Source organism: Drosophila santomea, chromosome 3R (assembly GCF_016746245.2).
Source record: "Drosophila santomea strain STO CAGO 1482 chromosome 3R, Prin_Dsan_1.1, whole genome shotgun sequence".
Lineage (NCBI taxonomy): Eukaryota > Metazoa > Arthropoda > Insecta > Diptera > Drosophilidae > Drosophila > Drosophila santomea.
The window spans coordinates 15,904,600-15,932,374 of record NC_053019.2 but is presented as its reverse complement, the minus strand read 5'-3'; the positions used below and the strand labels follow the sequence as shown (position 1 = coordinate 15,932,374).

General features: G+C 42.3%; 1 protein-coding gene across 1 annotated transcript; it reads right to left on the bottom strand.

The window, feature by feature from the left end:
- Window positions 1–235: 235 nt before the first annotated feature.
- LOC120451602 (protein kibra) lies at window positions 236–27,394 on the bottom strand. The gene is made up of 9 exons (XM_039635433.2): window positions 26,461–27,394; window positions 5,409–5,707; window positions 3,493–5,122; window positions 3,247–3,427; window positions 2,780–3,173; window positions 2,396–2,707; window positions 2,212–2,332; window positions 1,939–2,148; window positions 236–1,878 (listed from the first exon to the last, which is right to left on the bottom strand). Exons 1-9 carry the CDS (start codon window positions 26,715–26,717, stop codon window positions 1,422–1,424), a joined length of 3,861 nt encoding a protein of 1,286 aa, XP_039491367.1. The 5' UTR covers window positions 26,718–27,394; the 3' UTR covers window positions 236–1,421.
- Window positions 27,395–27,775: the final 381 nt, after the last annotated feature.

Genomic DNA, 27,775 nt, shown 5'->3' with positions numbered 1-27,775 from the left:
TTTTCATATATTACACATTTGTAACAGTACTGATTAACTCTATTTCGTTGAGTTTTGTTCCTACAAAGCCATGTGTGCTATCTAATTAGACTTAACTTGTCTACCACCAAATTATCGCATTCTTTAATAGAAGACATTTAAATGAGTAAACAACTTTGGATGTTCGACAGAATAACCGAAGTTTTGAAATAATCGCATCCCACCAACTTTTTGGCAAAATAACAAGCACATTCACTTTAGTTATGTCAGTTTTTTTATGTTTATTGCACAATTACAATATACAGGTTCACTTTCATATAATTTATTACAACTAAAATTACTACGGTATTGAAAAAATATGTGTGGCGACTTTCATTCAGTTTACTCGTACTACTTGCTAGATTTTGGGGGTGGGAAGGGGCTGGGTCTGGTTAGTGAAAACATAAACAACAGCAAAAGTTTGCATAGAGCCCGAAAACGAAAACACACACGTGTAAAACCTAAACTAAACTAGAGCTGTGGGTAATTTCATTTCATATCATTTCATTTCATACAAACTCGGTGCACCGCGGCACAGTTTCAAAGTCAACAGTTTTTAACAGGTCCGCTTGGGAAAGCATAACAAGGTTTAATTTTATATATTATTTCTCATTTTTATGCGCTTTATGCAATGGTGGCATTGTCAGGGGGTTAAGGGCGCTCTTATAGTTAACATAGTGACGATTATCTAATATGGTACATTCACTTTTTTTGTGTTGGTTGGTTTTTTTTTGCATAGGATTTTTTTATAAAAAAAATTACAGTATAAGAATTCGTTTTGAGCTTAACAAAAACGCAAGCTAACTAACCTAAACGACAGAATTCGAGCGCTACGTCGATCGATCCATCAGTATAATAAATATTTTCACGTTTTGTGTATATGTGGCTTGGGTTAACTATCCTAACTAGCTGCGTATAAAAATATTCATAAACATTCGTATAATTTTGCTCAAGTCTTAAGAATACAGTTGGTTTCAATATGAATTTGAAGGCATTGAACGCACAATGTGCGCGTTATTGTTTGATATTCCTTGTTTCTTGGTTTTGTTTTTTTTTTTTTCTCTTATGGGCGGGGCAAATTGTTTGGGGCGGGTTGGTGGTTTTTATATCTAATTGCTTTCATATGGTCATCAGTGGGGGTCAATTTGTACAACTGACTTTGGGTGCAGTTAGGGCTAGGGCTGCTTGGCTAATCTAGTTACAATAATGGGCTTAGGTCTAGTGCATAGCCATGCGTGGATATATCATTCTAGCATGGTTCTTGTCGTTCTCTCACGTTCTCTATAAGGCACAGATATTTGTTACATCAGTTGTTTATACACATAAATACTTTTTGCTTAGTGAAAATAAATACTACATTAATTACAAAAATGTACAGCGAAGATGGGGAGTTGTGGATGGGGCTACACCTCCACGCCGTAGTTGCGATCCACCACGTAGTCGAAGCGCTGTTGCTCGGCATCGCTGGATGCAACTGGAATTGGAGCGGCTGCTGGTTTAGCATCAGTTTGGACAGCGGGGGAAACGACGGGAGTGGCAGCAGGAGTAGCAACAGGAGTAGCAACAGGAGTAGCATCAGGAGTGGCAGCAGGGGTAGCAGCAGGAGTAGCAACAGGTGCTGGCAACTTAGGCACTGCCCCGCTGGTGGCTCTGTGGGGATGCTCACTGAGATTCTTGTTTCGGTTGCTGCTAGCCACCAGCGCCGTGTTGATGGCAATTGCCGTCTCAGCTGAATTGTAGAACTCATCCTCATCCTCTTCCTCCTCTTCTTCTTCGATGGGATTAGCTTCCGGCAAGGTAAATTCACTGGGCAACTCGGGCACCGACAGGCCCTTGCGTGTGAAGAAAGTGATCTTCTCCCTGCAAACATAGAGCATTAAAATGCCGGTTTTTTATGGCTAAAGTGCAAATATAACTTACTTGAAAGACACCAAATCGGGACAGCCTTTGGGCACCTTGGTCTTGCGCAGTTTGTGGATCTCTTTGGCTGTCTTCATCAGCAACTTCTGCAGTTGGCGCTCCTCGGGGCATTTGGCAGGATCGGCGCGGGCCACCAGGCGTTGGAACTCCTCGTTTTCAATGGCCCATGCGGCCACCAAAGGATCCTTGTTTTCGCAGGCCTTCTGCAAGCTGTTGAGTAAATAAGTATGTTATAGTTTTCACTTAATCTTGGATTTCTATTTAAAAACTTACACTTCCTTGAGGTTCTGCAGCTTGGCGATTTGATCATTGAGGAAGTAGAGTTTGCTATGCTGCGCCTGCAGATCTAGCTCCAAATCCAAACTGGTGCGGGGTATGTGAGTATGATGCAGTTCTAAATACAATTAACGCAATTAATAAATATTACAGCAAGAGGTGTATGCTTTGCAGTACTTACTTGTGACTGACTTGGGCGCCTTTGTGTGGAAGCGCAGGGATCGGCGTTCGGCAGCGCCGCGTTGGAAAGTGTGGGGCGCCACACCGCAGTGCATCGCGGAGTCGGAGTCACTGCGATTGAGTCGGCAGTTATAGCGATTCTTGCTCACCGCTGCGGATGGCGTGAAGGTCTGGGATCTCTTCACGGGCCTGTCGTCCATCAGCTGGGACTGGCCACGCGATTTCTCCGGCAAGTAGGCGCGATCAGTGTTCGTCTCCTTGTCGGCGAACTCCTGCTTCATGTTTTGTAGGTAGGCATCCAGCATGCCGCTTGCTGTTGATTGGGATAAGATAAATATTTTAATAAATGTGCTATTGTAGAAAATATTACATTGCAGAAACTCACAGTTCATTAGGCCAACATCGCTGACCAACTGCTTGTCATCCAACTCCTCCTCTTCGTCATCATCGTCGTCGTCGCTGCACTCCGGCTCATTGAGCGGACCCAGCTCCAATAACTCGGCGGCGATTTGCTCCTGCAGCTCCATGCAGGGCGCTTGGTTTCTGGTCAGTGTGGATGTCTGGGAGGAGGTAATGGTGGACTCATCCGACGACTCCTCCCGGTTGTTGCCACTGTTTGGTGCATTGCTGGCGGCAACGGCCGCTGCCGCTGCAGCTGCGCTGGTGGAGGGAATGTCCAGAGACTCAAAGCTGGGAATGAATTTGGAGCTCAGCACGTTGTACCACTTCAGTGTGGAATCCTCCGGGTTGAACTCGGCCATGCTGATCTGCACAGTGCCCTAAAATATTGACCATATACAATAGTTAGATCCCGATAATGAGAATGAAAATTGGTGCATAAATTATACTTACAATAATCTCCTCCTTTTGTCCAGTCATGGTGACCACAGTCACCTGCAGGCTCTTGGTTAACAGCTTGTCCAGCGTGATGGGCACGGCGAATGTATCATTGAAAACAGGCTTCTGGAAATCGCCCAGCGCCTTGGTCCTTATGGAGGTCAGCGAATTCGGCAGCAACGCAGCACGGAGATACCTAAAAGGCAAGCGAGTATGCATTTAGTATAAGCAACAGATCCACTAGAATATCGTTGTACTTACACCTGCGAGTTGTCCGCCGAGGCAGTCCACAGGGCCAGAAGATTGTTGGCCCGCTCCAGAGAGACGACGAGTACACCTTCCTGCTTTAGATACTTCAGTCCAATCTGGACTTGTGCCAGCTCCTTTCGGGGCAGATGGGCGCGCGACGCTTCAAAGACGCCGGAGTCGCCGGCAACGGACTCATTGCTGACCGCCGCCGAAACGGATCGCGTATTGGAGGTGGAGGACGATCGGCTGAGCATCTCCTGCGGCAGATCCAGCAGCGAGGGCTTCTCCGAAATGGGCGAGAGTGGCGCAGCAGCCAGGTTGAGCGGGGTACCCATGTTCAGCTTCTGCAGCTTGGCCTCCAGCATCATGCAGTCCAGCACGGTGGAGTCCAGGTCGTAGGGTCGTGCTCTGACTCCGGAAATCGGAACTGGGGGCGGGGCTGTGTAGGCGGGAGGGGCGGGCAGAGCATTGGCATAAGTGGGCTCCTCCTTGAGGGCCTGCGGCGTCTGATCCGCGCCCGCATTATACTTCATCGGCGAGGCGGGCGGCGTTTCCATGGAGAGGCTGCTTCTAGGCGATAGCGTTACCTCCGCGGATTGCTGTTGCTGCAGGACGGGATGCACGGGATGCAGACGCTGCTGCTGGTGCTGTTGGAACAATCTCTGCGAGCGACGTCTCAGATCCACCACATCAATGGGCGAGTCCACCGCAAAGGGATCAATGTATATGTCGGTGAAACTCAAGGCGCTCTTACTGCTGGCCGTGGACAAGGAGCCCAGACTGCTGCCACTGCTTATGGAGAAGGTGCTCTCCGAGGAGAAGGACTTGAGCCGCTCCTCCAGCAACTTGGTGGACTTCAGGGCCTCTTGCAGTTTGTCCAGCAGTAGCTGCTTCTCTTCGTGGAAGCGCAGGCGATTGGCCACGCAAGTGTTGTTCGCTTCGTAGGCCTCCTTGAGGTCCTCCTCTAGTTTGTGGCGCGTCTGGTGGATCACCCGCTTCTCCTCCTCGCTGCGGGACTTGAGCGAAATGCTGTTCAAGTCGTTCAGCAGCTTCTCCTTCTCCTGGATGAGCAGAATGCGATCCTTGTCCGACTCCAGTTGGCCCGGCTCAATGCGCTCCACATGATCGGCCAGCTGCTGCTGCAGCTTCTTGATGTGCTTGCGCCACTCGGCGTACTGCAACTTGGTCTTGGCCATCTCCGCGAAACGGGCTCCACCGTTCAGGTTGTCCCCCGATGATCCGCACAGATCCGTTTGACTGGCCACGCAGACGCGGTCGAAGGGCGAGGCTAGGTCCGAGTTCTCCTCGCTGATTTGCTGGCGACCCAGCTCGTTCTTGATCTGCACCAGACTGCGCATCAGCTCCTCGCGCACCTTTTCGCCGGAGACCAGCGACTTGTGCACCTTGAGCATCTCCTCGCGAATCGCTTGGACCTCGGCGATGTCGTAGCATCCATTTTCCCGAGCATTGATCTTCTCGCCCACGGAATACAGCGTGTTCATGCCGCGTTCCGTGTAGGATATGTCATTGGTAATGTGGGTCAGCTCCTGCTTTAGCTGGTGGACTCGCTCCCGCGCCAACATTAGATCGGCTCTTAGGAGTTCCGGATCGTGGCGACTCATCGAACTGGAGGAGGAGCACACTGGAAATAAGGGAAGTATATTAGTTTCACGTTAAGAAATTTGAGATTAGGTTTTCAGAACAACAGCTCTTCAAGTGCTTTGTTGACTAATGGCTAACATCTCCGATGTCAAATTATAGATATGGACTTTAGCTAGAGTTTTCTTCTCAGAATCATTTTTATGTTGATTGTTTATTACTTCGAAAAATATGGCACAAGTGATAAGAACAGTCCCAAAATCAAAATATCTTGACACCAGCTGTGTTTCCTTCGTTCACATAGAGCTTAATTAGATGGTAATACTTACGACTGCTTCGACTGGCTGCCAATTTCAGATGATTGTACTCCTCCTGGGCCCAAAGAAGTCGCTGCTGCTTAACGTCGAACATCTCCCGCTTGTTCTCCAACTGATCCTGCGCCGCGGACAGATAGTCACTGAGCATCTGCTCCTGGACAGTCTTCCACTCCTGTCGCGGATCCTCCAGCTGGGTGCTCTGCGCCAGGTGGTTGATGTAGTATGGTCCGATGTTCGGATCGTAGGATTCCTCCCAGCCCATTGGCAGCTCATCGCCCACGCAATCCTCGAAGGTCTGCGGCTTTGTGTAGCTGTAAGGATACAAATAGTGGGAAATCAAGAGGTTAGTTACAAGTTATACAAGTTACAGGCTAACATTACGAGTCTCTAGCATTCCGAAAGATGTATCTCGAACCTTTCCCACGGCAGTTAGTGCTGCTTGGAATTCCGATAAGATTAGCGCGTATTTCCTGTGTGCATTTTGGGTAAGTAAAAGTGGGCAACACAACACAGTCTCCGGCGGCCAAGAGTGTCGCAGAAATACCAATTTCTGAAATTTTAACCGCAGCCATGCGGCGGAATGTCTGCGCTCTGTTTGTTGTTGCCAAATGCCGCTGGCAAATGTCTAATCTTATCGAGGCCATAACTCGCATAGTGCGGCAAGAAAGCAAAACAAAACAAAAGCCAGCGGACAAATAAGCCAGCCATAGCCATAACGAAAAATCCTAAAACGATGACGATGACAACGTCGTCGTCGTCGTTGTCGTCTTCCTTCTGTTTGTTTGCGAAACTCAATTTCAATATCAGGCAACAGCATTTTCGCATACCAACGATAATTGCTAATCGCCATGGATTGATTGTTGAAGCATACGCACTGGGGCACATATCTGTCTGTCAATATATATGTATATACATATATATCTGAGTGTCTCCTCAATTGCGTGTATACATGTCTTTGGCTTTTTGTTTTTCATTAGTGCGAACTCGGCAAACTGTTAATTAATCATTGCTTTGGAATTCGCACAGCCATTAAAGAAGCTCCCGCCGAATAAACGCAGATACAGATAAATAAATCTGCGCCATATGCGATAGATAGCCAGAGGCAGTGCGTTTCAGCGTTGTAAATCGCTTTATGGCATGCAGTTCAACGAACGATATACTGCGATCCAGATCATATATTAGCAATTCATACTCGGGGATTCTGCCCATAAAAGAAAGCTTCTCTCTTGAATTGCATGAATTGCAAAATTAAGTATACGCCCGGGTGGTTTTCTTAAGAATGTTTATCTACATGTATATCTATCTATCTAACTATATTTCTGACTTTTCATAGATTAAAAGCCAGTGCATATTCACTTAAAAGTGTTTTTCCAAGAAAGCAATAAAATTACGCATACGCAGTGTATGGCAACAATATTGATTTGAGTTGTTGGTTTTAATTAGCTGTCATATGTACTGAATAGTAGGTGTTTATGTCTCTAAAGTTATGGAAGAATTCTACTGATGGTTATCTTTTACTTGTGGTCTTAGAACGCAGTATGTCTCTTAAGATCTTTGCTCGTACATATGAATTTGTTTACAGATTATCCAGATTGCAGTTGCCTCTCTCTGCTGATTGGGTTGGCATTTTCTTGGAATATCTGGCCACGAGCCTTTTGCCTTTTGCCTGCTGTTTGCGATTTTAGACATATTTTTCGGCTCCGTTGTTTTATCTGGAATCGAGTGTTGACGCAGCCATTGAAAATAAAATTAGCGCAGCTGGGACTAACAATCGATTTTGTTTATGATTGACTGGAATACCGCGCTATCCAAACAAAAACAAACTGAAGACGACGGCCGCTGACTAATTCTCAACTATAGATTTTCTTGCACATATCTACTTACATACATATGTATGCCTATGAATTTGAAGAGCAAAGCGTCACGAAAATAAGTTTAAACAGGTTGTTAACTTTAGATTTGTTAATCTGCGTTTATATTTGGCATGGATTGTTGAGCAAACATCCTAAAAATCGCCATTTAATAGATTGATTATCTTAGATTGCGACTTATGACGTCCGATGGAAATGGATGAAGTTAACAAGCAAGCTTTGCAACTGAGTGTTCTAAACACTCTTAAAATTAGTTGCTCCATTGAATTAAGCTAATAGATGTCACGCCTATTTGTGCTACAAAAATGTGTGACGAAATCAAGATGGTAATAATAAATTTACATTTTAAAATAATTATTTCTAGCTTATTAAAAAATGAATAAGACCTCATTTGAGGGTATACCTTAAGAGGTTAATTTCTCATGCGAACGTGCACTTGGACAGGGACTCCCATTAATATTAAAGAGTCATTGGCGATAGCTTACTGCCCATATAGTATATAGTATTCACATCTATGAATGTGTATTTATTGCAGTTGATTGAATTAAACGCCCGCCTTTAATAAACGGAACAAGGTTCATCCACTTTGCACCCGTAGCTCGAAAGCAAAACAAAAGACAAGTGACACAGAAATCATAACGAGTAGAGTAGTGGGTTGGTTGGAAAGAAATAAAATATAGATACGAGGCGAAACTGAAGCGATCCCAACTGAACTGAACTAAGCTCAACTCAACTGAACTGAGCTGAGCTGAGCATGAATAAATAAACTGATACTGATACTGCCACTGCCACTGCTACTGATACACAAATGCAGCCGGAGACATGTGCCAGTCTCTAGTCTCTTGGTGCACTGGGGTCCAAAGCTCCACATTTGACACACAAAAGCGATCTCACGATCGCCAAAGACAATCGCCAGCGAAAATACTGACTTGACTCAAAAACAAAATGCAAAAAACAAAAAATACATGACTTTGACTTGGCGACGTTTGATGTGATTTGATGTCGTCGTGGATTTTTCTTTTTTTTTTTTTTCTGTCCCGTCGTCGTCGTCAACAACACACGGGGTTTCATAATTACAAATCAACAAATTTTGTATTTATTTTTTAGCCAACCTTTTGTTTTTCTTGCCGTTTGTAGATCAAGTTGGGTAAACGGCACAGTTAGCCCGCTTGCATTACTTCTATTGAAATTTGTTGTATAAATAATTGGGAAAAGCTAAAGTACACCTTAATGGTAACACTCAGTTCATTATGCCTTTATATAATTATATAAATTATATCTATAAATTATATCTTATAGTCTTAGTTCTGAAATGCAAATCCCGGCAACAGATAATGTTGCTATCTTTGCGGAGGAATCGCCCAGGAAAGACAGCTCTCATTGGGGAACATGCATGAAATTCCCCGAGAACCTTTGAGAACTTCTTACCCTGTCATTTCAGTCAGAAGCTCCCCCTCCTTTCCAACGGACAGGTGTCATGTGTGGCAATTAAATTCGGTAAACGACTGCCGTTCTTTATGGCGGTCTTTAATTAACTCAATAGGAAAATCGTATGCAATTTTTATGGGCTTTCCATTAGCGCTTGACCTCAGCGACATCAACGACATCAGCACCAACAGCAGAGACACCCCAGCCCTCTCCTCACCCTCAGAAATGCAAAGGCAAAAAATCAATGGAAAGCGAGGCGAGTGGGCGTGGCACCGGTTACCAAGTAATAGGGCTTCATTGGCACTTTTGCAGATGCTGGCAGAAAAACGAGGAAGGCAGCTAACGAGCGACTAACGACTTGTTGGCCTTTTAGCAGTTAACTCGAAACTCGCCATATAGCCCACATTGAACGTTAAGATGGCTTTGATATGCATGTGTGGCATGCACACACAGTTTTGGTTAAGATTTGGGCACTGGGAATTATGAAAGATGTTTGAATTCGTATATGCATCTATTACTTTACTCAACAAAACCTAAAATTGGTATTCGGACAGAAAATGCATTTAAAGATACTTAATTAGGTTAATTTTAAAGGAATCAAACATTTAGTGTTTGGGCCTTGGAAAAGAACCTATTTTCTTGGCCGCTCCTGTGCGCCCACAATCGTGGCCGCCGAAAGAGCGGACAAGAAATCTGCATAAATTAAATTATATTGTAAACAAAATATTTATGGCGCGGCGACGTAGCTTCGACCAAGCGCTGTAATAAATTCGCGCTTTAAGAAAAGAGTAAAAATAAAATGACAAAAAGGGTGGGGGAAATATATGAGGAAAAACAAGTTTCGGGCCAAAAATATTTCAGCATGAATTTCGTTGTCACAATATGACTGAAACATGGGCATGGCATGGCGCATTCGAGGGGAAAATAAAAATAAAAAATAAAATACAAAACAAGAGCCTACGCTGCCCCGACTATCAGATACCTATTGGTCAGCTATTGGGGTCACACAAAAGTTGTAAAGTTCTCTTTTAAATGTCGATAGAATTTGGCCAGGAAAATAACAAAATCACAACAGCTGTCAGATATTCCGAAATGTATATACTTTATAGGGCCGGAAAATCTTCCTTTTACCTGTTACACACTTTGAAACTAATCTAGTATACCCTGTTACTCTACGAGTAACGGGTATAACTACGACGAAGACGATGGAGTACCGATGGCGATGGCGAGTGGCCAGCAAAAGTTGTCATTAGGCAGCACTTAAGTTAACTGCTCGCAGAGACCACAACACCACAAACAGCACATACACCTCATACACACACACCGCGAAGCACACATCAAGCATATTATTTAACTGTTCACGTCGGGTTTTATGCTAATTCGCGGCCATAACCAGTAAGAAATGGTCTACAGACTCGACCATTTGATGACCAATAAACAGCAAATCAAAAATCTTTCATTATGGGATTTGAACATAACAAAGTGCTTAGCAAATCCAGTGCCAGATTAGTCAATTGCTTTAGTCTGCAAAACTTTATGGCGGCTTTTGCTGTTTTCATATTAGTACTCAACTCTGTTTTCAGGTTCGCAATCTGAGTTTGTTATAAAAATTCAATCTATTCTACATAAGCGTATCTTGAGGGCACCTATCATCGAGAAAACATACACCACCACTTATGTGCTTCAATCTTTAATGCCGGGAGTAATGCTCTTCACCCATATAGGCCCAATAATATTTGGTTCCTAATGGCTTTTTATCTTATCTCACCATTTAGGTTCGCAATTCAAGTTCCGTATTCTTGAGCCTAAGCCCATGCATTGTAAGTTTGTGTGGCTCGATCTGCTCGATTCAATCGGAAAGCCCCCGTCAATTTAAATTCTTTTCCAAATTGATTTCTTTAAAAATAGCTCCTAATGAATTCACATCGGGGAGAATCTCACAAATTAGCCGGCCATTCATTGAGAGAACGAGCTCTCGAGTCGCAGAGCCGCGAGATCATTTAGCAATTCAAATCGAGGCCTGTGTCAATCAAGCCAGTCTCGAATGGGTATAAATGATCATGTCCGAAATAAGCATAATATTAGGCAGACGAGCGAAAAAATAGGCCCAACTCGACCAACTCGACTTGGACCACTTTGCAAGCGAGTCACGTAGCTTCGTAGCCCCGCAGTCGGATTTACTCTATTTCAATTATTTCGCTTTGGCGGAACTGAGACATCGAACACGCAAGTGGAGACCCGCAAGTGTTCCGGTTTATATTCGAGCTCGACTCAAAGTGGTTTGGGAAATTAATGTCAAGTTGATGTATGCAAGAATCATATAATCTCCACGTTATAACCCAATTTGATCGCGACTGACCGACCAAGCAACCAAGCGACCAAGCAAACATCACCTTGACATACCTATCTCAGAAATACTATACTTTTATAATGGGTTATGGTTATGCTGTGCGAGGAATGAGGAACCAAAATACGCCGTTGTGAAATAGTTTTATAGCCAGGCTGTAAATTGTTTGTGATTCAGCACTCAGAGATAAACAGTACTCAAAGGTTGGCAGGAATAATGATTCAGTAATTGGGTTAGCCCTTTAAAAGTACTTGTCAATGTAAATGGCTAAACTAAAATTTCAACATATGATAACTATATGCCAAATAACATAAATTGTCGAACAATGCCGGCAATCGAGTGCCATCGGTTCATGAACACAGCAATTATCTTGAAGACTTCATTATCGAAGGTCAGTTAGTAAGGGAAGTACATTAGTTTGGATAATCTAAGCAATGCTGAATTACTGATACTGATTGTATCTAATGTTTAAAATAAAAAAAGGGCCCCAACTTCAAATGGGCGTGTCCTAAAGTATAGCTAAGAATATCTCATCTAATCTTTCCACAAGATTGCCTCTAAATAAACAAAACTTGAGACATGAAGTGGATAACTTTAAAGGTAAGGGCAGCCAGAACTATTTATAGTGCAAGGCACACACCGCGAATCAAAACTCATGATCGCTATCTCACAGATGCTTCAGAGAAGATTCATTGTGAAAAACAATGTTTAATAATAATCACTCGCATTATTTGCCCTGCTTCTGGCACCGCTTCTCGACTCAGTTCCATTATCTGTTCACAAATATTTTCGAGCTTAATCAAATTACGCTATAAAGGTCGTACATCGTTTTATCTTATCGCGGTGTTCGTTGTTCTGTGTTCGTTGTTCGGTGTTCGTTGTTCAGTGTTCGGTGTTCGTTGTTGTCGTATTTGCTTTTGCTGTTGCTGTTGCCGTGCGTTGCCTTTTCATTTAACCAGATCCCATTCAAGTGGCGTTCGCAGTGGACTTGTGGATGGAAAAGTGGTGTATATTAGCTGCATTTCCTGTTCGCATCTTGTCTATCTCACACTTCCACTTCCACTTCCTTCCGGCGCGATAAAAAGCGGAAACCGCTTTAATGCCCTGTCCCCGATTTGCGTGAAGCTTATCAAATGCATTTTACGAGGCGTCTCTATGAATATTTTAAATATTTCAGGCCTCCTCCCTCCCACACCCTCACACACAAAAAATCACTCAAGAAAACACCAGAGAAAATGTCAATGAACTGCGCATGCGTTGAGCCAAGATAAGACGAAGGTTTTTCTATTTCTTTTGGGTCGGCATTATCTCCATAGGAAAGTGTTCTACAATCTGGCCAATGGGATACATGGATTTTGGAGCTTTTGCACCCCACATATCTTGCAACACACTCGGCTCGGCAAGTGGGTGTCAATTACGGACTTCGGAATCCGGAGACCAACAGACTCTCAAACCCCAGGGCCCCATCATTCGATTCCGAGTTGCGTGGGTTGATCTCACATTAGTCACATCGGAGAAAAGAAATGGAATAAAAAACATGACGACCCAGAAGAACTTATCCATCTTGAAAGCTCTCAGAAAATACAAAAAGGAAAATAAACTTTTGACTCTTCGTCTTTCACATTTGGAAATCACAAAATGTCTGCCATAAATTCCAAAGTGAACAATTGAAATAAATTTTTGCGCCATGAGCACGCCGACTGCATACAAATGAACTATTAAAAAATTCATAGAATTTATACATGGACATAAACAAACAGACAGCCAAGTAAACGTACAACATATGCAAAGAGCGCCCACTTTGGCGCTCATGGCAAAATACAAAAATCAAAATTCAAAATCCGAAGCCATAGCCAAAGCCAAAGCCCAAGCAAAGTAAACTTAAATTGAAATTTATGATTTTTAATGACCTGTTGACGGGCGTTTTGTGTTTGTGTTTCTGTTTCTGTTTGCTTTTGCGATTGCGATTGCGTCTCTGAATCTGATTGTGCGAGGTCCGCATTCTATTTGCGTCCACTGTAATTGCCAAAAAATTCGAAAGCTAAATGGCAGATACAAATTCACAGAATTCTTCCAAATGCATAATTTATAAGGGGCACAGTTGACTGGCGATCTCTGGCAGCGAAAATACATGCGTATGAATGCCAACTAAAATGTATCTGCACAAATGTGTAACCCGATAGATACTTTCAGTTATCAATTTCCAATTTACCTATCAGAACTTTGAAATTCTTCACTTTCGCAAATGAAGATTAAACTTTTCCATCAAGGTGTAGTTATTGGCTAATAAAAAGATTTAATCAATACCACTGATAACCAAATTGGTTGGTGAATCAGATGCCAATGAATGAAGTATGCTATTTACAAAATCACACCATTATTAGATTTTAATCAACAGCCATAAATATGTGCTGCTTACTGTAAAATGAATATTTTTGTTAATCCATTTTGTAACGCTGTGAAAGCATTTTAAATTTCGATTTTCGTGTGGCTTTTTGGGAAATATGCGCAACGGTATTCAATACGTCAACAAAAATTCTTGGTATGCGCATTATAAAAGATTTAAACTCGACACGACAACTCGGAAACATTTCTCCCGCCCACATGGTACAACATCATGGCAAAACATTTCCAACCGATCCTAACTTATACATACATATAACATTAATACATATATATTAACAAAAATTCCTACTAATTTTGTGAGTGTGTTGGAAACCTTGGCAGCATCAAGAACAAATGCAAAGTTTGTTTGGCTTTGGATTTTGTATTTTTGGCTTTCGCATTCTCTTTGTTTTTGGCTAACTTCAGACTTTTCAGACTTCAAAGTGTCCACCTGTGCATTTTTCTTGACGTTTCTTCTTTTTTGTGACATTAGTCGGTTCCGGGAATCGCCAAAGTAGATACATGGCCAAGAACCCCAACATGGAGATACATTCGGTGCCCCTTTGTTTTTATTCTCGCCTCGTCTTCGCTTTTTTGTTGTTAAAGATGAATGCAACTGCAAAGTTTAGTTTACGTTTGCTTGGCTAATAGCCGTAAGCCATCTCGTGTTTGCTATTTCTTATGTGTGAGCACAGAAGAAGTAGTAGTAATAGTTGTAGTTGTAGTTGTAGTTGTTGGCCCCACGATCGTGGTTGTACTCTGTCATTAACAAAACAACTGTTGCGACCTTCACATACCAGAGCAGCCAAGCGACTGTGCGCAAAGCGAGGCGAGATCGCATATGTCTGTATGTTTGTCTGTAGCCCATATTCATACATGTATAAATATTACAGACAAGTTCAGTATAATAGAATTCTCAATCTATCAAAAATCAATATTCAATCAAGATCAGGCTAACCGAAGCCAAACTAAAAGAGCTTTTGTGTAAAAGTTGATTGATGTCAAAAGTTTCTAGCTTAATTAAAGATAACACCACAAACCAAAAATCCCACTCGAAAAATCAGTTTTGAACTTAATATTTTGAGCAATACTGTCTACACAAACATGTCGAATATATTGAAATAAAAAAAGGCGAAAAATCCGACTGCAAAACGTGAATGCGAACTCGAACGCAAATCACAAGCTGAACGACGTCAACGTCTCCGCCTCGAAATTATATTCGCCCGATCGTCATACTTGCGGGTATCGTATCTGATAGAATTTAGCCCGCAATAATGCAACAGAGCAGGGGAAGTTCCCTAGCCCCCTATACCATATACCATTTCATTTTTCATTCCATTCCATTCCGTACGATACCATGCCATTCCATTGTGTTGGGGCCCCGCATTCCAGAGACATGGGGTCGTGTGTGTTCGAATTGAACCCAGAATACTGGGAATATACGAGTATGCATAAGCATATGCACTTACTTACTTTACTTGCATATCTGGAACTGAATCTGAATCTGGATCTGGGGTGGGGAAAATGGCGGGATACGGGGCGGTGGCCTTTTGATGGGAATTTCGTACATTTCCATGGCAAAAATGGCAGTGGCTTCCACCCTTTAATTGTGGGAGCGCAGTCAACAAAGGAATAGGCTTGTCAAGATCAAGTAAAAATATAGCATTTCGCTTTATGGATTAGCATGAATACTTCATAATTGCAGTCCACGGGGCGGTGCAGAATACATTCTTTTGAAAGGAATATTACGCGCTTGAAAGATTTCCCTGCAAATTTCAAACATTTGTGCAAGTATACATAAATTGGCAAGAGATTTTTCACTCAAAATTCGGTTTGGCTTTTGGCAGACACTTTGGCGATACACAAATTGTGTGTACATGCACAAAAATATTCGTTTAATTCAATAGAAACTTATTGTTTGTGGGATTCATAGAAGAGATTCAAATGTTTCCGTGGAAAAATATATGAAAGCAAATAGCATTGCCAAGATCAACAAAGAATTTGTGTGCATTAAATAGAAGTATCTCATACATTCATATGTAATAATAAAGAAATAGGTTAGATTTTCAGAAAATAGTTCGATTCGCTTTTCGCAGACACTTTGGCAATTCTGTGCACGAAAATACTCGAAAGAAATATGTATTTCTATAAATACATATGTACATATACCTTGCTAGTTTCTGCAGACAGTTTGGGAATTCACATCTTGGCCAAAATTATTTCAAATATTTATTCATTATTTTTTCTTTTTAGGTTTTTACATGCCATTCGGCAACAACAAAAGCAGCAACATGCAAAAATACTTCTCAACGTTGTCTACAAATAACAATAATGAGCGGAATGAAAGCTGGCTCGAAGGCGAAAAAATGCCAAATGCCGCATGTCAAATGGGCCAATTAACATTTCTGTTATTTGGCGTATTTAGTTTTGTTGCCTTCTTTTTGTATGCGCTCTTAGTTCGTCTTTTGTTTTATAAACAAATATGCTTTTGTTTAATTTTTTTCGTTTTTTCGTTGCCTGAGTGTGGAATTTGTTGTTGGAGTGTATGCAAAAATGTAGCCAAATTTGTTGTTCTGTTATTTTTGACGCCGGGCCATTAAATACATATGTAAATGATGTGTGCACCTTCTTAACGTCTCGCCTCTTCATATTTCTCCCTAATGTGCCATAACAATCATTTCTATACAAATCCGTATTCGAAGCGATACGAAACGATACAAAACGATTCGAAACCGAATTCCAAAATATCTTTTTCTGGCATTTTTGCGGCCCGCTCGGTTTGTTTGTTTATCTCGCCCAAACAGATATTCATATTCACCGAAAAACCAAACTAAACCAAAACCAAACCAAAAACCAAACCGATGGCAAAAGAACTTGAAAGATTTCCAATTTTATGGTAAGCGCTCGTGGCATACCATGGAATTTTAGTCCGCTGGCTGTTGCTTTTGGCCAGACGGAGGAGGTGGTCATAACCGACCGATTGGCATTTATTGATTCAAGAATTTTTTCGTATTTTCTTGTTTTGTGGGTCGTTTTGCGGTTTCGCGTTCTAATGTTGCTGTGTACAAAAATATGGCGGTCAGGGTCGGCTCATAAAGATAAGTATATTAATTGGCCATTCCGAAAGTGGACAAGTATTAGTTTAAAATATCTTTAACATTGTTTGTTCTGTTTTTTTGCTTAAGATACAAAGTCGACAGTGTAAATACTTTAAGTTGAGCAGTGGAATTATTTTCTTGAAGTTTCAAAAACATTGTCAATGAGTTCTGCAAAACACATTTTACAGCTGCCAACAAGTTTTGGCCATCTTTCGGATACATTTGCATAATGTTATTAAAAGATACTTATCGAATTCTGGCGCGTGTTTCAAGTCCAATAAGGAAAAACACGAAAAAATGCGGTGCTTATAAGTATGCGTGTGTGTGTGTATGTATTTTGAGCAGTTGGCATTATATAAGCCAATTTAGATATTCTTGTTGTTCTTGGCAGCGACAAAATACAAATTGTACAAAATATTTATTAGCGGCAGCAGATGCGCGCACACTCACACTCATACGCACACACACACACGCATGCGAATGTGTGTATCTAGGAATGCGTGTATGTGATCATTTACTGCGAGGCAAACAAATAAACAGACATGCATAAATAACTCGTTGCAGTTGCAATGCTTGTCGTTGTTGTTGCTGTTGCTGTTGCTGCTCCGATGTTGCCTCCAGCAAAGCGAGAGAGATAGAGAGAGGGCAAGAGAGAGAGAGGGAGGGAAAAGGAGCGAAGTGGGGAGCACTCGACTGAGAGCGAGCGAGATAGCTGCGGCTCAGGAATGCGGTTTTGACAAGTTCTTCTAAAATTGTACGGGCAACTTTGCTATTTACGCTATGAAACAACAACAACTACAACAGCAGCAACAACAACACGGCGAGAGAGCAACAGCAATGTGTGCGAAGGAGCACGGAAAGCAGAACATGAAAAGATACCAACAACAGCAACACAAGATGGTTGCGATCGCTGCGAGTGGAAGAGGGAGGGGGGGGGAGAAAGGCAGCTAGAGAGAGCGAAAGAGAGCTGCGCTGGGGGGCAAACCCAGCAACAACAACAGCAAGCGCAGCACTAGCGACATTACACTGAAAAAAAAAAATACAATTGAGAACTAACAAAACGTAAAACTTAGTATTTCACAATATTGATCCTATAACTTTAGAATAGGCATTTTAGTTCAAAACAAGTAAGTAAATTACAGTTATGTATATATTGGAATCTGAAATAGGCTTTCAGTTAAGTTGAAGTACCGTTCCTACTATGAACAATATAAATCATAGGGCAAGTCTTTTCAATATCGCCAGAATGCACTTTATTTTCTTGCAGTGTACAGACAACAAGAGCGGCAAGCAACTATGCAGCAATGTCGTCGTCGCAGTTGCAGTTGCAGTTGCCGTCCCCGTCGCTAGTTGAACGAACGATCGAAATGGGCGGGGGGGTTGGCCGAGGGGGCGTTGGGTTGGCAAGTCGGTGGGTTGCGGCTGGGGTTGCTGGGAATGCGAGAGGGGGGTGCAGGGCGCGGGGCGGGGCGGGGTAAATGCATTTTGTGCTTGGAAATAGGCTGCGGCGATAGTTGTTGCTGTTGGAAAATATTTCAAAGTTGCTGTGAACTCACAACTGCGGCAGCGGCAGCAGCAGCGGCAGCAGCAGCGGCATCGGCACCAATTGAATGCAATTTGCTTGTGTTTGTGTGTTTGAGTGTGCATGCATTTATTAAAGCAATGCGCGCATTGCCTTAAATGCCAAAGCAGCTACTATGAATGTATGTATCAAAAAAGCATTGCATGCGTACACTGGAAACAATAATGTAAAGCTAAACTAAACTAAACTTAACCAACTCAGTTGTTGGTTGTTTAGTAGTTTAATTGATATATAAATTAAGATACGAAACATTTGTTCGAATATTTAGAAGAATATTCATATGAATAATAAATAAAACCACATATTACCTAATTCTTATAGTGCCAAGTTTTTTGCTTTGTGTACGTATGTATCTATGTAAGCTACGCCCTGCTTTTTGTATTTGGCAAACATTCCAGGCGCTTGGCAACATTTTCTGCTGCTGCTGCTTCCATGCCGCAGCAACATGCAGCCCATAAAAATGTTCTTATTTATGTACATATTTTGCCGGGGCAGGCGATGCAAGCTGTAAGCTGCAAGCTGCAAGCTGCAAGATGCGAGAGCAGGAGGCAAAGTCAGTTGCTTTGACATGAATGTCAGCTTTGCGCATTTAAGCAGTTTAATCAACATTTTTCAACGCTCTCGCGCACTCTGCAGCCGACTTAAATCGCTCCATTCCGCTCTTTTGAGCCGGTTTTTGTTGGCCAGGCCATATCCCGTGTCCCATGTCCCATGTGCAATGTGCAATGTGCAATGTGCATCCTATGTGCCACCAGTACTTGCATCAGTAGGTATAGTAAACTAGAGATGGGCGTGTGACAAAGATACACTCGTACGTTCAACCGCACAGCAACAGCAGCAAAAAAAAAATCTGATTTGCAACAATATACATACATATGTATGTATATATGTATGTGAGTACTTTGTCGCTCACATTCCTTCGAGCGGCGTCAGAATGCGATTGCATATCGGTGAGCTCTTTTGCCCTGACCCACAAACCAATAAATTCCAGCTGAAGTATCCCAAGAATGCGCCGAGTCGAACAAAAAGAATCGGGCAAACGAGCGAATGAATTATGCGCTGTGGTAAACATTTTGACAGCGCACGCAGCACACTCACAACACCAAAAACACCAAAAACAACAGCACCAGCAGCCCAAAGATACTTCGCAAAAGATACAGCCAGACATACAGCAACAGACACAGACACAGACACAAACACACCAACAGATACAGATACATTTTTAAGTGGCATCCCAGGAATGCCGATATACAGCTAAAGTCCACATATGGCCAACCGAATCACGCTGCCACACCCCCCACACCTCTCTTCTGCCCACCAACACGCTCCCGTTCTGCCTGCCTTATCACTTCATTAGGCCATAAATTCGACAACAAAACGAAATTCCACAGTTGAACGAACAGCAGCAAACAACTTGAACACCTACGAGATACACAGTTACCGATTCAGATACATTCCACGGCCACAGCCCCCTCCCCACCATGTTAATTATGCTCCTCCTGCACTCGCTGCATCGCATCCGAAAGATACAAAAAGAAAAAAAAAGAAAGGAAAATACATGTGGGGAAAAAAGAAACAGCAAGATCAGAAACGAAGTAGCCAAGTCACTTCAACACCAAGAATCGCAAATACTCTAAAGAACTGATCTTGCAAAACAATGAACTACTTTCGCTCTGAAAGAATTCTAATTAAAAGCCATTCATAATTTCTAAAACCATTCGAATGCAACGTAGTACTTACATATATTATTGATTTTGTAACAACGACATAGAGTAGTAGATATATCCCCAGCAAGGGTATCCAAATGAGCGACGCATACAAAATGTGCGTGCGCCTGCGCAGAAGCCATCAGCTTAATCATCGCATAGCCCCCCGCAGATTCATCTGCATCTGCATCTGCCGCCTTTTGGGGCAGACCTTAAGAATATGTTATGCGCACTCAAATGGCATTCGGAAAGTGCTACTGAAAAATAATACAAAAGTTTCGTGCAGCCAACAAAAGGGCCAGAAAGCAGAAACCAGAAACTGGGATGGAGTTGAAATCCCCCGTCTTAAGACCCAGCCTCCAATGGAATGCCCTACGCTGTAAGGGGCAGTGTGTGCTTTGTGCATTGGATTTCTGGTTAGGCCATAAAGTATTTAGTCATGGCAGCTCTCGGAACAGCTGATTACAGCGAATGCCATTGTCCACACCAAGCGCGTCCAGTGCCTGCCTGATGATTAGGGCAATTAATTGCCAGCGATTAAATCGAGAAAGAGAGATGGCTCTCCTTCATCGGAGCGTGGTATTTCATGGGAAAGTGTTCTCAAATAGCAGATTAAAGATTACACTCCTATAACATCGTTTCTGTTTCTCAGTTTGAATGCCTTGTTTCAAGTGTATCTACTGCATGCGAGCAGCAGCTGAAATATTCGAGACGAGGAATATAAAACATATGCTCAGGGCATGGAATAAATGCCTGGTTCTGGTTCGCCCTTGGTCAGGCCATTTCGGGTATTTAAAGTGCATCTGTTAGTTTTGAAAATCCAAACATTCCCCACATATGCTGGGAGATGTATATAGAATTTGGTTAAGGACATGCCAGATATCTAGAGATCACTAAACAATAAATATACCCTGCTAAAGCAACAAAAGAAAATGTATCTCACAGCAAATTATCTCGAATCTCGAGTGTGCACATTCCTGGGCATGCATTTTGATTTCGTTTCGTTTCATTTCACTTGCTTTATTATTTTTCATCGCCGCATGCACTGCTACTCGTACATGGAGGAAAATTGCTACCTTTGCACAGATTTTTCGTATGGACTACGGAATATATACATATGTGTTTATATGTACGTACATACATCATGATCCGTCATGAGAGCCAGCTCAGCATATGGCAAAAATCCGACCAGACGACGACGATCGGATTGGCATGCAGACGAGTGCAGAAACAAAATTAGCGAATAAAAACAAAAACCGACCAACAAGAAAAATAAAAATGAAAAGATACTATAAGCGAAATGCCTGCGGATCGCGCGTGCAGGCAGCCAACTCGAAATCCAAAGCCAAAGCCAAAGCCACAGACAAATCCAAATCGGAATCCCAATTCCGAGCCACAACCTCGGCCAGTAATAACCAGACCAAAGAGCCACCAGAATACCAGAATCGCGGCCCTATCCACGTCTCCTCGACAACAAAAAAAAATAAAAATAAATATCAAAAAAACCTTAAAAACTGAACAACTGAAAAATCGCCAACAATCGCCGGGCGTAGAGTAACTTAATTTTCTGCTCACGTCTGCAGTTTCTGTAAGTGAAAAATTGTTCAGCTGCGCGAATGACAGCTGAATTATTATAAATCGATATGCTGGCCACTTGGAGATTCACGGGAAAAAAATGGCAAAAAAATAGGGGGCTAGTGCGAGTCACAATCACAGGGCCTGAGGTGCGATACACTGAGAAAATAGGCAAGTGCTTTGAGTTCAGAGGGTTTAGTAAAGTACGCAAGAGCTCCTTTAAACCATTAAACGAATATTGGGAACAAATAACATATACATATGTAGGAATAACTAGATTTCAAAAATAAATATTTTGTAAATTGTTTATGCTAAATGATCTATGTACTTCCTTCCAGTCTCATGTTTTTTTTAGTTGCAATGGATATGTGGATACTTTTATTAGGCGACTGCAATTTTCAGACTTTATTTCTGCCTGCAAAGCGGCGAGCCCTTGGCTTGTTTTCCGTTTTTCCCTGCTACCCTCTTAATTAGCACATGTTGAAAAGGAAATCATTATGCTTGATAAAAATCACAAGTGTTGATTGCTGAAGAACGTCGCCGCTGACATGCAACAAGTGCGAGACAGGAAAAGTCGTTGCAGATCCGTCGTTATCGTGGTTGTTGTTGCTGGGAAGTTGTTGTCGTTGGCTGGAAGTTGTTGCCACTTTTTAGATGGCAGTTGGTGGCAAGTTGCAGCGAGCCGGGGCTCTGGTGGAAAAACAGACGCTTAAATGGACAAAACATGCGGTGCTGCGAAGAGCGACTAAAGTTCGCTTATGTATCTGTCAGATACATTATGTACCCATGTGCCTATCTTTGGCCAACGAGTGTCGCTGTTGCAGTTGCAGTTGCAGTTGCTGGTGCTGAAGCTGGTGCTGCAAATGCTGCTGCCGCTGATCGCAAGTGCAAAAGAAAATATTTTTTAACGCTTTGGGCCGCGTACAGCAAGCAAACTAGAAAATGCTGCTGCTGGCAAAGCCGCGCGTTGCATTCATGCGCGTAATCAAATTGTAATCACGGCTTCAACTTCGACTGCAGCAGGGAGCAGCAGCAGCAGCAGCAACTGCAACAGCAGCAACAAAAATTTCTTCCCTGTTGTTGCTGTTGTTAAGTGGAAATACTTGTTGCACAAATGCAATGCATGCTGCACGTTGTTGTTGCCTGTTGCCGCTGCTGTGTATCTGCATCTGTTGTCCGCGTACAGTGGTTATTGCCTAAGTGCCACTGCTGTTGTAATGAAATTACAATATTACTACAATCACACTAAGTGAAATATTAAGTGTATTCCAACTGCCTTACATAAAAAAAAGTAAATCAATTTATTAAACAACTCGTCAACTATCTTTGATGCTTCAACTAACTTGTATAAGTATCTGAATCAGTTTGCATGCAATAAAAACTGTTTTGCAATCTTTTGACATTGTTTTTATGGCATTTATCACTGTAGGTGCAGCAGCAAACGGCAATTGCATCTGCATTCTTTCCACTTTTCTTGCTGCCGCTGTTGTTGCTGCATTGCCTTGTGCAATTTATTAAAGGAAAAATGCCGTTTTGCAGCTTTCCAAGTTGCTATACATGTACAGACCAGCGCAGATATATGTTTATACATCTATATATATACATACATATATACAGATAGTTGTATACATATACATATATATATATATATCTTTGTACATACGCGTGTACATGTGCTGCAAAAGCCAAATTGAATTTTATGCAAATTTGTAGCTCGTTTTGAGTCGGATAGAAATCGCCACATCTAATGCATAATGCCTGGCAGCACACGCATGCACGCCTCTCCCCTATTTTTCAGCTCTTGTTTCGATCGCCCGATTTGCGATTTGCGTTCTTTATGCAATTGGCCGATCCAGCCGGATTGGCCATCCAGCAATCCAGCGATCCATCGAACCAACCGCTCGATTGTCCGCTCTCGAATTAAAATGCCACAGGTGGAATTAGAACGCCACAATCTGGTTGGGAGTAGAGTGCACAGCGAGAAATATCTCGACTTACCCAGGGTAAGGTTAAGTTAATAAGATAGGATGAGGAATGCCCATGAACTGGCGGATCAACTTGTTAAAAGTTTAAATAAATATCTTTAAATGCTTTATTTATAGATGCTCCAAATGTATTCATTTCAAGCCCTTTATAGGCAATTCCTCTCTATTAAAAATATATAACTTCTTTCAGTGCACCTATTGCCTTTTTATAACGTTTTCTGTGCTACCGATCGGATGCAGATACTCAAGTACAGCCCCCGCCGCTGGCGCCACTCTGTCCGACTTATGACAGCGATCGTTAACCGCTTTCGCTAGGCCTTTTTGGCGGCGATTTGAGTTTATGTAAAACAAACGAGTTCGAGTCACTATCCCAACTGGTGGTAGCCAAACCGAATTTGTTGCTATTTTATACATTGATTTTTTCCCTGTGCTGTTTTTGGTTATTTCTTTTATGTAGCTCCTATGAATAGATCGAAATACTGTCACCAAACACGTTTTCTGTCTAAAAACGCACACGAAAAATATTCCACTATGTCGCCGCCTTGTTTGTGGCTAAACAATTGGTAAGAAATACACAAAAACTTGCGAAAAAATGTGAGCAACGAAATAAGAAGAAGACGGCGTCGAAAAAATGCCAAATCGCATGGCCAAGTCAAGTCGTTGTTAACTTTTGTTTATACAAAAAACAAAAGAGAGCCACCAACAGCAACGAAATCACAAAAAATTCCGCCCGTCGAAATGCTGTACGTACAAGTGGAAAATGTACTCAAGTTAAATACGCTGCGAATCCAAAATTCCATGGGATTAATCATAGATTTTATTCACTTACATACAGAAATAATTCCATGAATTAATTGAGTTTTACAAGATATACTTTTAATTATTAATTAATTCATTTTGCGAAAAGAACTCTGAACCAAACAGTAGAAACAGATCTTCTGCAAAATTGATTTAATTTTAGAAAACCTTAGAAAATGTGCGCCAAAGCCGGCCAAGCAATTATCGGTAAAACATTTCAAGGGTATCGATAATTCGACCTTGCATACTCATATTGGAATAGATATTTATTTTTTCTGTGATTTCTGTTGGCTGTGCTCGAAACGTGGCGAGGCCTTTAAAGGCCGCCCGAGGCCTGGCTCGCTTCGCTTTATTGTAGAAATTTATTTATGGTTTATTGGAATTTTTGCGCGCTACCGGCAGCAATTTTGAAAATTCAATAGCACTGCGTGTTGGGGGCGGGGGATCGATAGACAGCCGAGGGGGGCACCGAAAGGCGTAGATGATTTGGATACAAAATATGCGCGAATGGGCAAAATACCAATAAGTGTTGTACAGCCTTAAATAGTTTGGTTTGCTCAATAGAAATGGTGAAACTATGCTGGAAAATATTGCATTGCGCAGGTGTATCCAAAAGCTTCAAATCTTAGAGTTATAAATGTGCTATTATTTGTTATTATACAATCTATGAAAGATTTCTTATAGATCTGATTCGCTTTCAAATAGGTTAAGTAAGCCATAACTCAGCCATTAAATCCCCTAAGGTCCTTCAGGCTATACGAGTCTATAACCCCGAAATCTGAACTTAACGCACATAGATCGCCGCTTTGTTGTGCCCACTGGCAGACATTCGTTCGACATGTGTGCATATATGTACATACATATGTTCATGTATAATCTACTTGATGCATAACCCTAGCAAATGCGCAGATGTTTCGTTTCGATTTCAAAGGCGGGGGAGGCGAAAGGGTGGAGGAAATGCTGAAATTCCACAACGCTTAATTCAGTGAAACATTTCCAACAATGTCCATGCAATTTGAAACAAACAAAGGGAATGTTTGTGTTAATTGAAAGCGTGAAGCGCACACAGTCCCAAACGAACTGAAACAATAAGGCGTTCACAGATAGAAATGCACTGAAACTAAATTGACAAGATATTTGCTATAGTCACTTGAACCCTGATGTTGCAATTATAAAGAGCGACAGAATTCTCCATAGTTGCAGAAAGGCAATACTTTGGTTTAAAGCAATTTAAGATGGCAAATCCATTTAATGGCGCACCACCATTTTCTCTATCTGTGAAAATCGAAAGATTGAACTCAGCGAAAGAGAGGGCGAAGAATTTCAGAAATCAATTATTTCGAAACTGCAAAAATTCCTACGTACATTTTGCAATTGTTTATGGGCAAAGCGACAGACAGAGATGGCGAGTGGGGCGGCAGCGAGGGGCGCGAGCGAGAGGGAAGACCAAAAATGTGAGCGAACGGCAAACTAAAATGTATCTATGAGATACATGGCCTGATCGCAGCGCACTCGCTCGCTCTCTTCTGGCTCTCTCGCACTCATTACGTATGAGTTTGTTGGTTTTGTTTTCCTTTTATTTTACAGATCATTCGCCGAGCTTTATTTAACTTTTGCTCTCTCTCTCTCTCTCTCTCTGTGTATTGCTTTGTTTTTGTATTTTTTTGTATTTCCTTGGCTTTACAAGCCTTTTTTTGTTTGTTGCCACTCTCAGTTCAGTTCAGTTATATTCGGAGTCTTAATCATCGCATCGGAATGTTTACTCCAAGTTTTTCCCCCGTTCGGTTCCGTTTTGTTTTGCCTGCTGCCGCTGCCTTGTTTAAAATATGTAATTTATTTCGCTGCTGCTGCCTCCTCTTGCCTCTTTATTTTATTCTCATTTTTTTCATTTTTTTTGCTTCTTTTCGCCTCCGCCGATCGCATTCCTTTACACACACAGCTGCAGCACGCACCTTTTCTTTCCGGTTCAAGAGCGCTTCGGAATCGGAATTTATATGGGTTTTTTTTTTAGCTTGTTGGCCGGAGCTTCCTGAATGAGTGAACTGCTGATCTCTCACCTGAGTTTTGTGCCTTTGTAAGCCACTTACAACTTTACGGGAATTGTATTCTAATTGAACTTGACACTCAATGAATCCTCCACTTTACTAATTAGCAATTTGGCAATTGAAATGGTATTTTAGGGTTCAAGACACCTAACAAATAGCAATTTCTAATAACTATTCTGTAACCTAACAAGTTTCTAACTAACTTTCCAACTGAAACTATCTGTCTAACGAACAGAACACTTACCAATCTCTGGGATCCAGCCAGGTGGTCTTCTTGTTGATATGATCTATGTAGTAGGTCTTGCCGTCGAAATCCTTGGCAATATCCCAGCCATCGGGAAGTGGGAAATCGCTGTGGTGCTGTTGTTGTTGCTGATGATGCGTGTGTTGTTGTTGTTGCTGCTGCTGTTGATGATGTTGTTGCTGGTGGGGTCGCAGGTGGTGGGGATGCAGATGATGCTGCGACTGCGATTGCGATGCGGTTTGTTGCAGATTCGGCATCTTAGCTTTGTTTCTCGCTGTGTACTTTGGGGAGTCTGAGAAAACGTCGTTGTTGCTGTATTTTTCACCCGACGCGCGCCTTTTCTTTCTTTTTCGCTATCTACGCTTGCTTCTTTTTTCGGGGGGTTTCTCTTTGCGCTGTTTACATTAGCAAAGACATTTCAATTCCGTTTCTTTTGCTCCGGCGATAATGGAGACCGACCCGACACACACACACACACGCGCGGGCGCACACACACGGGCGCACAGGCACACACCGAGCCACTCGACACACGCGCGCAGGGGAGAAAGAGCGGGAGAGCGCGGGCGCGCTCTCAATTATTTATTTACTTTTTTCGTAACTGCATTCCATTCCAGCACAAACACACGCACACACACATGGGGGCGAACACACAAGCGCACGATCACTGCTCACAGTTGGTGCTGCTTCTTTCCATTTCTTGATGTTGTTGTTGTTGTTGCAAGCGTTTGGACTCCTTTTCTTATTTACTTATATTCGCCTGATTGAAACTAATTAACGACGATAATCCAATCCAACCATTCAGTTGGTGGTTCACAAAAAAATATGTACTTCAGTTCAGTGAGTTCGCGCCGTCGCCGATCTGTTCGGTTCCGGAATTCCTTGGGGGAGCAGCAAAAAACACGAGTAGCGCGCTTGATGACCGTCCGATTTGGATTCGGAATTTGTTTTGGTAACGTTCGCTGCTAGTGGTGCTGCAAAAAACATCGCATCGGCTTTCGATATATACGCGGCGATGCTTATCGATAGGTTGCATGGTATCGATATTATAGGCTGTATTGACGGGGCTGCAGTAATGCAATGTATTGTATTAAACGATTCTTAATGAATGCATCCTTAAGCGATTTTTATTTGGCGTAGAAGCTGCAGTAGAATTGTTAGTGGTAAAATAGAAATGTTCAGTCTAGCCACAGGAACCAGTTCGCTTCTGTCAGAGGTGTTATCGAAAGCAGTTCCTATAGTGCTTCATGTTAACTCGCTCTGTTACCAACTGATGTTATTTTAATGTTAGCCATTTCAACCGTTACATTTTAAAAAC